Consider the following 14793-nt stretch of genomic DNA (forward strand, 5'->3'; position numbering starts at 1 on the left):
TGTTCATATGGGTAATGGGGGCCTGTGCTGTGAGTTCTGGGAACACTGACCAGGATACCCAGATCTCCACACCCGAGTGACATGTTTGGATTCAAACTGTAACCGGAAAAGGTAATTTGAACCCCTTTTGCTGCACGTCCCAGTGTGGCTGCAAAAGCGGTCACACACATGCGAGCGCGCACCCGCACCCGCCTCCAGTCTCCATGGCGACGACATCCCAAGACGCGTCGGACTCGGGCCAGAGGCTGATGCTCGCGCGGCTCGTCTCCCAGGCAACACGGCTTTCCCGCCCATTTGGCTCCGCGCGCTCGCGGCTTGTGACGTCAGCACGGAGGTTCTGAAAGAGACCTGGAGGCCGCCATGGGCCCCCCCAGCTGAGAATGAACAGGGGGAGCTCCCAACAGCTCCTACTGCCGACCCTTCTCCTCCTCGTGGTCTCCTCAAGCACTGGAGTGGAGAGCCAGGCCTGGGCCCCAAGCAGCACACCACCCATCTATGCAGCAGCCCCTCCCCCCTTCTCTCTGGCCATCCTGTACCCCCCCACTTGGTCTCCACCCATGAGCAACCAAATCCCTGCCCCCCCAAGCACGTTGGCGACCATATACATCACCATGGTTACCAACCCCAGACCACCCATCAGTCAGATCATCACACCTCCCCCCATCACACCTCCCCCCATGACACTTCCCCCCATGACACTTCCCCCCATGACCCAACACACAGGGTTCAGGGAGAGCGAAGGCCTCAAGGTGTCCATCTTGAAACTCACGGCAAAGACAAGTGGCGCAGAAAAGGCCTACCAGAACCCCAGTGAAGTGGCTCCGCTACGGCGGCCGTTGACTTTAGAGGACATGGCGGAAAATCCATTCCCAGCCCCCCCTCCCGGGGCCACGTATCCCCCCATCGGAGCAGAGCTACCTCTCAACCCCATTTCGGATGGCGGTGCCAGCGCCCAATTCCCAGCCCCCCCTCCCGGGGCCACGTATCCCCCCATCGGAGCAGAGCTACCTCTCAACCCCATTTTGGATGGGGGTGTCAGCGCCCAATTCCCAGCCCCCCCTCCATGGGCCACGTATCCCCCCATCGGAGCAGAGCTACGTCTCAACCCCATTTCGGGTGGGGGCGTTAGCGCCCAATTCCCAGATCCCCCCATCGGAGCAGAGCTACGTCTCAACCCTATTTCTGGTGGGGGCGTTAGCGCCCAATTCCCAGCCCCCCCTCCCGGGGCGACTTATCCCCCCATCATTGCAGAGCTACGTCTCAACCCCATTTCAGATGGAGGCGTCAGCGCCCAATTCCCAGGCATTGTGGAGCCCTTTACTCCAGCTCCCCCCCTCCTGGTCAACACGCCACGCAAGCCCTGGGGCTTCTTCCACGTGGCATCGACCCCCGAGCGTCCATCCAAGTCAGAGCCCAGTTTTGAAGAGAAGTTTTTCAAACAGCTGATAGATCACTTTAGTTTTTCCAGTCACGGTAGCAAGACATTCTTCCACCGATACTTAATCACAGGCACGTCCTCTTCTATTTCACCAGGAAACATTGGCTGCCCTTTTTTTCAGGCCTCATACAGGTGTTATGACTCCTGTTTTTGCACAGTAATGCGCGACATCATGTGATTTTGTATGCAAAATGGTGTCGTTTTACTTTGGGAACCCTGAGAAATCGCGCATTAAAACTCATGCCGGCGGTAACACAATATCGGAGGTCATTGGCAATACCGTGTTGATTTTGCAAACTAACGGCATGCCTTTAGCGAGTGTTAACGTGTGTTTTTTGAAGTGAAACTTCTTTAGTGGCACCTCTGATGGGATAAAAATGGATAGATGGGGGGCGAAATGTGAAACGGAAGTGACGTCACGTAATGGACGCCGCTCCGCTCACACGTATCGCCGCCGCTCCTAATCGCCGCCGCACCCCTCACCCTCCCACACACCCCACACCCAGTTGCTCACATATGCGGCGGCGATAGCCGCCGCTCCTAACTGCCGCTGTTCCGCCGCCCGCTGCCATGCCGCGCGCCACGCATGCGCAGAAGCAGCTGGCAGCGGCGCCGTTCCCCGCCCGCTGCCATGCCGATGGACAGGAGGAGGGAGGCTGGCGCCGGCGCCGCTCCTAACAGCCTGGGAATGGGGGGGTTTGAGCGCGCCGCTGGGGGGTGGGGAAGGGGGGAGCTTGAGCGCGCCGCCGGGGGGTGGGGAAGGGGGGAGGTTGAGCGCGCCGCCGGGGGGTGGGGAAGGGGGGAGCTTGAGCGCGCCGCCGGGGGGTGGGGAAGGGGGGAGCTTGAGCGCTCCGCCGGGGGGGTGGGGAAGGGAGGAGCTTGAGCGCGTCGCCGGGGGGTGGGGGCGGTATCTGCTCAGAAGACTCAGACTGAGCCCCCCGGGTCCGCAGCTCCGCCGGGGGTGGGGGGAGTCAGGAGAGAGGGGGCAGGACACAGACAGAGAGACATACGGTGTGTACACACAGAGAGATACACATACACTGACAGACACACACACACTGACAGACACGCACACACTGACATACACACATTGACTGACACATACACACACTGATTGACACACACACACACTGACTGACACACACACACACACACTTACTCTGACGCACACACACACTGACTGACACACACACACACACTCTGACGCACGCACACACTGACGCACGCACACACACTGACGCACGCACACACACTGACGCACGCACACACTCTGACGCACACACACTCTCTGACGCACGCACACACACTCTGACGCACGCACACACACTCTGACGCACGCACGCGCACTCTGACACACACTGACGCGCGCACGCACACCCCAGTAATGTACCGAACACTGCCTCTGAATGATGTGCCTGTTCCTTCCCCCCCCCCCCTGTGAGCTCCCCCACCCGCTCAACATTCATGATGCTGGTACTGCTGCCAATAAACACATACACACACACGCACACTGACTGTCACACATACGCACGCACACTGACTGACACACATACGCACGCACACTGACTGACACACATACACTCACTGACTGACACACATACACACACTGACTGACACACATACACACTGACTGACACACATACACACACTGACCGACACAGAGAGACATTCACACAACACAGAGAGAGAGAGACATACACTGACGCACACACACACACACACACATTGACTGACAGACACACTGACTGACACACACACACACACACACACTGACTGACACACACACACACATTGACTGACACACACACACACACACACACACATTGACTGACACACATGCACACACTGACTGACACACATACACACACTGACCGACACACATACACACACTGACCGGTACAGATACATACACTGACCGGCACAGATACATACACTGACTGACACACACACAAACAAACACACATACATACTCTCTGACTGACACACATACATACTCACTGACTGACACATACACTGACTGACACATGTGTGCCGAGCACGCGCGTTATAATCAATTTCTGTGACAAAAGTCAAAGAAGTTTCACTTACTATGCGCGTGCACAGCACACACAGCTTTTTTTGTAACTGGTGGCATGTCATTGGCAAGGTGTTACTAATAAGTGGACTTTCCAAGCGAAGATGCCATTATAAGCACTTGGTAGTGTGTTACTGCAGTATTGCCTTTGTTTTTTTCAATGCAAGTCCCAGTGCATTCTGGTTGGTAATAGTAATATCACGATATATCTCAATGAAGGATTGAGACCTCGAAACCCAGAATTACCCTCTGGTGTGATAATAATGGGGAGCAACGTTGCGAAAATAATTTACTGCTGTGAGGGGCACACAATAGGTAGGGTGTTACCGTGAGAATTTCGCATATGAGTGGCATCCATTTGTACGGAAAAGACAGGATTTCTAGAATATTATCACGTAGTTGGTGGTTTATCGGTTGGGATTCCCAATTACTAGAATTCCAGTGGTGTAAATGTAACACAAAGATTTCCCAACTACTGGAGTTAGCAATGAGAACAGTGTAATAGGAATGTCCCATTGGGCCCATTGAAAAGGTCAGGAATATTTTTCCTAAAACAGTTTTGTGGGCGATAGTCGATCATATACTGTATCTACAGTCCAGCCCAAGCACTGAGTATCACTTCTGTTCTTAATGGGGATTTAAAAGTTGTAGTTAATGTTCTTCCAACCTATACATTTTAAATGTATAATTGTTGGTATTAGATTGATCATATACAGTATGTGCTCAATTAGGTATTAATACATTTCTAAAGTGCCAAGTCAATGCAGGATTGTACAGTATAAACATCCAAATAGTAAAAAAAACAAGAGGACGGAGTACAATACAGAGATACGAATGAACATAAGTGAATTCCTATAAAGACTTTGTTATAGTGGCCAGTCGTTAACCTTACAGACGAGGTGCTAACCTTTAAAGTGGGAGATGGCCAGTACTGTATTTTAAGGGCCAGAATACATCTACAGCAGGGGTGGCCAACTCCAGTCCACAAGGATCACCAACAGGTCAGGTTTTAAGGATATCCCTGCTTAAGCACAGGTGGCTAAGTTATAATGAGCCACCTGTGCTTAAGCAGGGATATCCTTAAAACCTGACCTGTTGGTGGCGATTGCGGACTGGAGTTGGCCACCCCTGATATAGGGTATCTACATAGTTACAATCTAAAAAGTTTGGGAAAAGGGGGCTATTTGCATTCAGCAATGTGAACAATTACATTTTATTACGTTTCAAAGATTTATTTTGCTTAGTGCACCACACATAAATACAGTAATCACCTTTAGGCATTAAAGACACTGGGTTTCACATAGTCTCCAGTTCTAAAATTCCCATTAGTGTTCAGTGTAAATATAAAACTGATAGTCATTGCAAACTGAATGAAACTACAGCAATCTTTCTGGTGTGAATTGTAAACGTCTGTACAGGTTTGTCAGAAGGTCACATCAACAAATAAATGGGTGTTTTTCAAATTGGGACTGCCCCATAAAAAATATTAATCATCTTATTTACTAATACTTGTACAAAGGTGAAAATAATTTGTAAATGGTAGTATAACACCAAAAGATCAACTTTAAAAAAAAGAAATCTTATTAGTTTTTTTAATAACATAAAACAATTTAATAGAATAATTCATGGAGAAAAAAAACAACTTAACAACTACTATACCCCCACACTCCTACAACGCCCCCCCCCCACCCCCACACAGCTCATACATTATGCAAGAACACCAGACATTGCCACAAAACAAGACACCATCCCGATATCCGAGACCTCACCATCTCAGAACAAATCAATCTATACATTTATAAGAAAGAAAGAAATATATATTTTTTATCATTTTTATAATCTATATACTATAACTCCCAGCATTATCTGGTCTCGCTATGATTGAGTTATGCATTTCCAAATTCGATAAGAAATGAAACCAGAAATCCATAAATTTGTCTTAAGGAAAAAGTAATGCTCTCTAAAGCACATAGATCTGTGGCCATAGATCAGCACTACGCAGTGTCATTTTATATTTCCTGTGCTGTAGCATTCCTTATATATATCGGTCTTTGGAGAATGGTAGAAAAAAAATATTGTACTCCAGATCTAAATTGTATGATTTTATTTATTTATGTCATTTTACCTGTAATGCCTTCATTGGCACATGGATCTAAGGCCGCCACTTATAGTCCCGGCGACGGCGCGTCACCTCAAAACAAGGTGATTTAATCCGTCGCGTGTGCCTATAGTGGGCGCGACACAGCGACCAATATCGCTGAAGTCAATGGAAATTGATTTTTTTCCGGCGACCTTCGCGTGATGTCAGCGGCACGTGAGCGGTTCAGCCAATGAGGGCGAACCGCTCACGGTCACGCCCCCACCACACACCCCGGTCGCCATCTCTGGTCTCCTACACTATAAGCAGAAATCGCTATTACAACGGCGACGGATGACATCACGCAGTCATCGCCGGGACTATAAGTGCGGCCTAATATGTAACAGTCTTTGTTATTGAATGAATTTCTATAGTGAGAAGTTCAGAGGGTAATAGGAGCTCATAGCTTATTTTATTACCTGAGAAGAGTCACTAATCCAAAAAAAATTTGGTGTCAATTTAGATAATTATTTTTAGCTCTGCACTTTCCCGTCACTGCTCCTTTCCTCACACCAGAATGTTATACTGCCCTCTTGTGTTTCTTTGCGGGTGGTTTATCGTCAGTTATTTGTTTTATTTCTTACTTATTTCTTGTATATATTTAATGGTCAATGAAGAAGAAAAAAGGAAGTCACCGCAAAACAGGGTATCTTGCCACATAAAGCAATGTGTTTATTTAGTTTATTACAGACAAGTGCCCACGTTTTGGGGGGGAATCCCCTTCCTATGCCAGGTCACATCTGACAAAGGGACACGAATCCCCCAGAAATGCAAATGAGGTCTGCAGTGTTTCGCTGGGTCATGTTTAGTATTTATTATTCCACCAGATGAGCGTAAAAACTGTTTGAAATGTGTTAAAAAAAAAAAAAAAAGTGTGGCTTTTGGAAACCTTTCCACTGCCTGTGCACTTGAGCTGAAATCACTTGTTTTTTTAAATTAGGGCTTTTTTTTTGCCATCTTCCTTTGTCCTGTTTGTTTTGTTCCTTTGTACAGATGAACGTCAAGGGCTATTATATTCGCATTTGGGTTTACGGTCCTCTCCATGTTTTGTCTCCAATCCCCCAAAAAACAGCCCTGGTTTTCTACGTTTAGGATTGTCTGTCCTGGTGTCCTATTTGCTCTGTTAACATTGTTTTTATTTTCTGCAGCTCAGTATTGGAATAAAGGAGTTGGTCCACTGTTCTTTTACACCGGAGGCAGACACGACATTTGGAAGAGCATGGAAGAGTCAGGCTTCATTATTGAACTGGCAGATGATCAGGATGCACTGGTTGTTTTTGCTGAACATGTATGAGTATCTTTCTTAGTTTTGTAACCCTGTGGTTCAGATCACCAGGGCCTAAAACTTTTTTGGTGTTATTCTCAGTCAGATCACAGTTCTGTCTGTTGCCTAGACCAGGGGCGAATCGGTATAATATTTTGAAAACAGTAAAACATGACACATGTTATAGGTTGGTTTTTAAATAAATCAGCATAGTAGTGTAAAATAATACTTACTGCAATTTATTTTCTCCCTCCTCATCCTTTCCCTTATCTCCTCTCTCTCCCTACTCCTCATTCTCATCATCTCTCCCCATCCCTCCTCAGCTCTCTCCCCATCTTCCATGTCTACCTGTGGGACAGGGTGGTGATAGAGGTGGGCACCTGGAGATAACGGCGGCGGACCGCCAGAGTTAAGCAGATACGCAGCTGGCAGAGGAGTTAAGAGTTGCACGGAGGTAGAGCAGGACGACCGGAGAGGAGCGCGCTGTAGCAGCATAGACACCGGAAGTAAGAAAGACTTTCTTGTCGGACCTCTGGGGCGCGCTCCTTTCCTGTCGTCCTGCTCTGCCTCCGTGCAACTCCTAACGCCACTGCCGGCTGCTCCTTTGCTTCACTCTGGCAGGCCACGGCCGTCGCCGTTAACATCTCCCACCACCTGCTTCTATCATGACCCAGCTTTACTCTGCACCTCCCCTCATGGGGTCGCGTCCCCCAGTTTGCACATCACTGGCCTAGATCAGGGGTGGCCAACGCCAATCCTCAAAGGCCACCAACAGGTCTGGTTTTCAGGATATCCCTGCTTCAGCACTGGTGATTCAGTCAATGATTGAGCCATTGATTGAGCCACCTGTGCTGAAGCAGGGATATCCTGAAAACCTGACCTGTTGGTGGCCCTTGAGGACTGGAGTTGGCCACCCCTGGCCTAGGGTTTTGCATAAGACATTGTTTCTGCAAGGTTTACTACCCGCCTGTGTTTATGGTATGTATGGTTCCCCCTACCCATTTATTTTTTCAGCCCAGGTGGGAAGCAGGGGATCTGCGGAGCTGAACAGTGTTCATTTCAGCTCCGGGGACCTCCTACTTTCCTCTGTAGTTGCCCCCAGTACCATCCCCTGTTGGGGAAACAAAATGGCGTTTTAAATCTCCCGCAGCACTCAGGAAAATAGGAAAGCCCAACATCATCCGTTGTGGCTTCCTATTGACCTGCCTGACACAGGAGATTTAAGAAGCAGCAAGTATTGGCAGTACCTACAGAGATAAGTATCTCTGGAAGCACTGCAGAGTTGAACTTAATGCAGTTCAACTCCGGAGACCCTATGCTGAAAGAAGGGGTTCATTTACTTAGAATGTGCTTTTAATGTAAAATTTCTCTCAGGCAGAAGTTTTCTTTTACCATTATAGCCACATGACCTAGTGTTTCCTGTTTGAATGATCCACCTCTACAGAAAAGTTATAATGTTGCTATGAATAATCATAACAGTATACAAACTAAATTGACCTTATCACATAATTTGTGCCTTTATTCAATAGTTACATTTTTATTTTAGAAATATTGATGCAAATAAGGACTCTTAAAATCAAGTGTTGCGATTTTGTAAACTACAACTATATGATATAACTCAATGTTATCTCACTTTACTCACCATGTATTAACTTTCATTATATTTTAAAAAAAAACTTGTTATTTGAACCTTTTCAATCCCATGTTGATCAGACTAACGAGAAAATGAAATATAAATGAGTTCATCTGTTGTCAAAGAAGCATCACTTACCTCTCTATCTAGAGAAAGCATTGGGTGGTTATGTGTCAGTCTTCCAGCTGCAAAACTAGAGCACAAACTGCACCAAAGTTATCAAAGAAAAAAAATCCTATGGGAGAAAATGGCATTTTTATCTTGATAAAGTTGGTGGGGTTTTTGCTCCTGTTTAGCTGCAGTTTTGCAACCAGGAGACTTTTAATACACGTTCCCCTTAGAGTCAAAAGCTTGTGAATTATAACACATGTATATTTCACATTTGTTCAATAAAACACATTGCATCTTGCAAATAATTCTTAATTCATTAAAAACAATAAACCTGATACCATTTACTACAAATGCTTTGTTAACTTAAGATATCCTGTTAACTTTTTTTTAGCGATATTATGGTAATTCCCTACCATTTGGAAATATGTCATTTGAGAGAGAAAATATTGGAATGCTTTCCATCGAGCAAGTCTTAGCGGATTACGTCATGTTGATAAAAAACATCAAGCATGAATACAAAGCAGGGAGGAGTCCTGTTGTTGCTTTTGGAGGCGGGTAAATCCCACACATTATTGTACATTACGTCATGTTTTTGTTGCATTGCATTGTAAAATTCATATGCAGTGTCAACGAAAGGCTACAAGAATATAAACTTTTAGCAGGAGTTCGTTGAAAGATCACATTCAGTTAATATACTGTAACAGTGTTCTTGCGTGCCAATTGTTTTTTTAATCTTATATTCTTGCTCTGGCCTGTAATACGCTGCTTTGCAGCTGATTTACGGTTTAATTCTCCATTTTTTGCCATGAAATTCCAACCCATTCAACAATAAAGTTGCTGAAAATTGGAGGCCACCAAATTGTATTCGCTCTGGTAACCTTATGCTCAACACTTGGGCAGTTTGCTCACAATTCAAACTGTTCATGCTAAAGGACTTGCTCCGTGTCTCAATGTTTTGAAGATCCACTGAACCAGCCTCTTCTCTGGCTAGATAAGTGCACTGTTTATTATCAGCACTGTAGAACAATCTGTGTAAGGACTGAGCCAGTGCATTTGGTTGGCCTATTTCAGGAAGTCATGGTGGATTACATTTTTTTTAATTGAACATCCCATTGTTTTACTGGAGTGAAATAGGTTTTATTACATGTCGATACCGCCCTATAACCAAACTTCCAAAGGCAATTTAAAATGATGAATGACAGTAGTGGATCATTAGTTGACAGCACATGCTTTTTCTTTTCTCAGTTATGCAGGAATGTTGAGTGCCTACATCAGATTAAAGTATCCAAATATGATATGTTGCGCCTTGGCTTCCAGTTCACCTTTGTATTCTGCTGCTGGAACAGGAGATGCCTACAAGTTCTTTGGCGATGTTACAGCTGTAAGTGGATAACTTCTGAAGTGCAGTGACATTTCCAATATTATTAGCATACTGTTCAAAAGCGCATGGACTGTTCTTGGTCAATGTTGGAAATCTTTTTTTTATCGGTAGGTCTAGTAATGTTAGCCATTTATTGGTATTATCATTGTATGTTGTGTACTGACCAACGCCAGTAATTTATTCCAGGAAAAATAAGAATAATATCACAATGTATTAACATAAATTCATCATTCACATAAATCTCAATGCAGCTCCCAAAGGGAAAAATCTTGGTTTCAAGTGAATTTGATCTGCCTTCATCATAATTCAGCGCATGGAGTCGTACTCATGAGCAATAATACATATTTATATTAGTTTGTTTGTTATTAAATGCACGTGCATGTCTCTTCTCAGAGCTACCAGAGCAGCAGTGCTGAATGTGTTGAGGCTGTCCGAGATGCTTTCAACCAAATCAAGAATATGTTTTTGGGCCAAGGTAAAATTGATATATTTGTTCTAATTTAACAATTCTAAAATAAACATGGACCGTTTAACCCTTTTACCAGGTGACTAGCACATTGCTAGATGTGCTAGTTTCTTCAAAAACCTTTACTGCCAGAGTAGCAGCACAGATGGTGGATGTCAGGGCACTCGAACAGAGTCAGGAACAGCCAGCAATGAAAAAAATTATAAAAACGGGTACCAGTAGGTGCAAAAGTAAAAAAAAGGCTTTATTTGAACAAAAAGTAGGTGGCAGACAAGACAAAAAAGGTCCTTTTTTGTCTTGTCTGCCAGCTACTTTTTGTTCAAATAAAGCCTTTTTTTTACTTTGGCACCTACTGGTACCCGTTTTTATAATTTTTTTCATTGCTGGCTGTTCCTGAGTCTGTTAGAGTGCCCTGACATCCACCATCTTTGCTGCTTCTATCTACTCGCTGTCGGCGGCACCACGAGAGGGGGAGGAGGGGCTGTTCCTTCACCGCAGACGTGCGGTCTGCATTTACTGTGGAAGCGGGACCAAGGAAGGCTCTGCATTAGGAGGTAAGAAGTCCTTTTCCTTGCCTCCAGCATCCCATACCCGGGTCCCCAACGGAACTTTAATCCCTGAGGTTTGTGAAGCTGTCCATATTGGAGAGTGACCGCAGTGTCACTGATATCTCCAGGACTGACATACACTACCTGCTCGATCCCTGCTGAACCTCCCCCCGTTTCAGTCACAGCCACTTGGCACTTCTACAGCGCACCCCTGAGCGCACGACAGACACATTTCTTCTTTACTGCCAGAGTAACCTGCAACATGTATGTATGTCTTTATTTATATAGCAAAAAACAAAAATGCCCAAAGCTACTTCAATTGTGACAAAAATATGTGGTAATGGTTGGGGTTTCTCAGAGCTTGTTGGGAATCTTATCGTATTTTATTTATATAGCGCCATTAATGTACATAGCGCTTCACAGAAGTAATATACGTGACAATCATATAAATAGCAAATAATATAAATAAAACATAAAGGGGAGAAGTGCTTCAGACATAAAAGTAACATTTAGGAAAAGGAGTCCCTGCCCCGAAGAACTTGCAACATCATCTTGACACAAGAAAAATATTAAGTTCTGCTTTTGCTTCTTTTAGCTCTTCCAGAGTCTTGGGAGAGTGTTTTTTTTTTTATGAATTGCGGTTAGGGAGTCTATTTTAGCTTGGATTTGTATTTTTGTAGTTCTCTCTCTTTTTCTACCGGAGGCTATTGCTATAAATTTCCCTCTTATTGTAGCTTTTTGTGCCTCCCACACTGTTGAGAGGGAAGTTACGTTCCCTATATTAATTTGGAAAAAGGAGACTAGTTCTCGGCCTATATCTTTGGCTACAACTGGAATTTGTAATAATAATTTGTTCAGTCTCCAGTGGGGTCCCGTCGATCTAATATCTAATTTATCTAGAGTTATTTCCACTGGAGCATGATCAGACCCCGTTATACTGTGAATCTTTGTGTCAGAGTCGAGGGACCAATCTGGAACTCACAAAAATATAGTCCAACCTAGAGTATGATTTGGTGGGGATGGGAGTAAAACATATAGTCCCTTTCTTGAGGGTGAAATTCTCTCCATCTGTCTACTGGTTGTAAGGTTTCTAGTTCGTTTTTTAGGACTTTCACCTCCGAGCGTCTCCCAGAGCTAGAGGGGAGAGTGTGGGTGGTCGATCTGTCTATTGCCTCGTCTAATACCAAATTAAAGTCTCCACCCAATACAACCTGGCCTATTGCTACTTTTCTTAGCGTTGTAAAAAAGGATTTGAAGATCCTTGCTCTGTTGTCATTTGGGGCGTAAACATTTGCAATTGTTATTTCTCTGCCTAGAAGGTCTCCTATCAATATCGGGTATCGACCGTCTTTGTCCAGTCTCTTATGTTTAACATTAAAGGGGATTTTATTGTTTACAAGTTTTGCCACCCCTCTCTTTTTTTCTGGAGCACTAGATAGAAAAATATTCCTATAAGCCTTGTCAAAATACCTGGGAGTATTGGTATTTCTGACGTGGGTTTCTTGGAGTAAGATAATATCCCCTCCTTCTCTTCTGAAATCTTTCATGGCCATTCGTCTTTTTTTGAACAGTTAAACACTAACATTTTGGGATATTATTTTAATGGTCATTATACGGTCATTTGTTTCTAGGTCGTTTGGTGACTTCCTTGTGACTGGGTGAGTAATCGTTGGGAGTAGACCTGTTTAGTATAATGGTACTCTTGTGGGTGGGTAGGTAGGGGTTGGGGTGGAACAGGGGCAAGGGAGCTGGCATGGGGGTTAAGACCCCTTGTTGCTCAGCCCATAACTGGGGGACTGGAGGAAAGAGGAGGGAGAACAAAAAAGGGATATAAGGGCTTCGACGCCAATTCTGGCGATAGGTGGTTGAGGTCATGTGCCGCATGAACCCGGTGCTGCCACACCACGTCTCCTCCCTAGGCAATAGAATTTTCATACTTCATTCTCGTTAGCTTAGAGTTAAACATTACTACATAACTTATATCAACTTGGATCTAAAACCTTATATATAAAAACCAACATCAATTTTAACAATCGTTATTAGTACTTAAATGCTTAATGGTGAAATTATATTTTTAACAGTTCCTTGGACTTATTTTGTTAGCCGTTTCCCGGGGGAGGGGCCCCAAAGGCAGCCAACTATCAGGTTGCTTCTGCAGCCACAGCTAGGTATACAGAAGGCTTCTGGATCAGACTCCTTCCGTATTCACGGGGCAGCTTATACTGACATTTTAGTTAGCATACCATCAGGTCCTCGTCTAAACCTCCCCCGAGACTCCGTCCGCCCCTCAAACGAGCGATTTCACTCGCCAACTGAGCTCGGTTCTGGGCCCGACCACTGTAGTCTCACATTATATTCCTTGTGGCTAGCGATCTCAGGCGAGGCCAGAAATAAAGTGTAATTGGACTGCCTGTTATATATATCCTTATAACTTTGAATATTATCACAACGTATATCAACATTATTTTTAACCTTAATTATTCGTATTATATCACCTGTTAGTAGAAAATACTTTTAACAACAGTTTAAACAGAGAGCAATGTTTGCCCAAAGTTCTTCTGGAGGGCCCCCGAAGACCGCTATCTTGTGAAAGGCCTCTATAACAATAACTAGGTCTTTGGGGAGATATATTACACAAGACAGTACCCCGGGAGGGGAGGGGCACCCCCAAACAACCGGCGACTGGATAGACCATACAAGTTTGGCTATGTTCATGGGGGGGGGGGAGGCGAAGGCTCCCTCCTTCTGAAAGTAGCAAAAGTATATCGCACAGGACCATATCGGAGTGTTTCAAAAAGTGTCCCACAATTTCTCTAAAATTGGCAGGAGTGTGGAAGGGCTCTCCTGTCGGCCAGCAAACAATCTCGGGAGCTCGCCTAGTTCCCATGGTGTGTAGGGGACTCTTTACTCGGCCCAGGGGCCCTCCATCATATCACTGGACTGTGCCGTCTGGATGGCCCGTGTTCGTCTGTGCTGCTTTTTGTAGCTGGTTAGGTCTACAAGTGGGATGCAACTCCCATTTTACAGGGAAGCATCATGAATGTCATTTATCATCCGGTCCGCAGAGGTCCGGTTGGATCTGCTATCATCTGGGAAATGGTCCATCACTGGTACGTCTACTGCCTTTTCACCGTGGAGTTCTGCACTTGGGCTCCGCAGGAATGATCTTCGTTGCAGGGGTCTGTGTCGCTCCGGGCCCACTTGGGTTCTGGCAATGACCAGATTGACCTGTTGGTGGAGCCTGGGTAGGAAGGGAGGCTATGTCCAATTTTTTCAAAACAATCGGACCCTCTTCTGGATATTTTATGGTGAGAATGTTACCTTTCTTCATCACTTGGCGCCTGAAGGGGAAGGCCCACCGGTATTTAATCCCTGCCGCGCGAAGGCTGGCCGTTACTTCCTTGAGGTTTCGTCTCCGGTTGAGCGTGATAGGAGAGAGATCCGTGAAAACGTGTAGGACTGAGTTTTCAAAATTCAGGTCGCCTGAGCCTTTGGTTGCTGCACAAAATACTTCCTTAGACTGGTAATAAAATCTAGCACCCACATCACAGGGTCTTTTTCCTGGTCTAGGTTTAGCTCTCAGGTCCCTGTGGCATCTATTCAGTCGCAAAGATTCCTCTGTAAAGTCGTGGAGGGTTTTTGTCAGCCATTGACCCATGAAGTCTTCCACTTTGTCAACCGATTGTTGGGGCCACAGTACTTTGAGAGGAAGATCCCTCTTGGTTTGGGGGAGATAATGTT

General features: G+C 45.4%; 1 protein-coding gene across 2 annotated transcripts in view; it reads left to right on the forward strand.

The window, feature by feature from the left end:
• The first annotated feature begins 273 nt into the window (after window positions 1–273).
• Window positions 274–14793, forward strand: part of DPP7 (dipeptidyl peptidase 7) — a 33637-nt gene continuing 19117 nt past the window's right edge. Inside the window, exons 1-5 of one of the 2 annotated variants that reach the window (XR_012789621.1) lie at window positions 274–1509; window positions 6798–6937; window positions 9049–9212; window positions 9903–10038; window positions 10432–10513. Coding sequence is in view for 1 of the 2 variants with exons in the window: in XM_075579061.1 (XP_075435176.1) it covers window positions 381–1509; window positions 6798–6937; window positions 9049–9212; window positions 9903–10038; window positions 10432–10513 (1651 nt within the window). In the remaining variant the exon portion in view is untranslated. The remainder of the gene's footprint in view (window positions 1510–6797; window positions 6938–9048; window positions 9213–9902; window positions 10039–10431; window positions 10514–14793) is intronic. The other variant, XM_075579061.1, reaches the window with a different exon arrangement.

Source organism: Ascaphus truei, chromosome 21, assembly GCF_040206685.1.
Source record: "Ascaphus truei isolate aAscTru1 chromosome 21, aAscTru1.hap1, whole genome shotgun sequence".
Taxonomy (NCBI): Eukaryota; Metazoa; Chordata; class Amphibia; order Anura; family Ascaphidae; genus Ascaphus; species Ascaphus truei.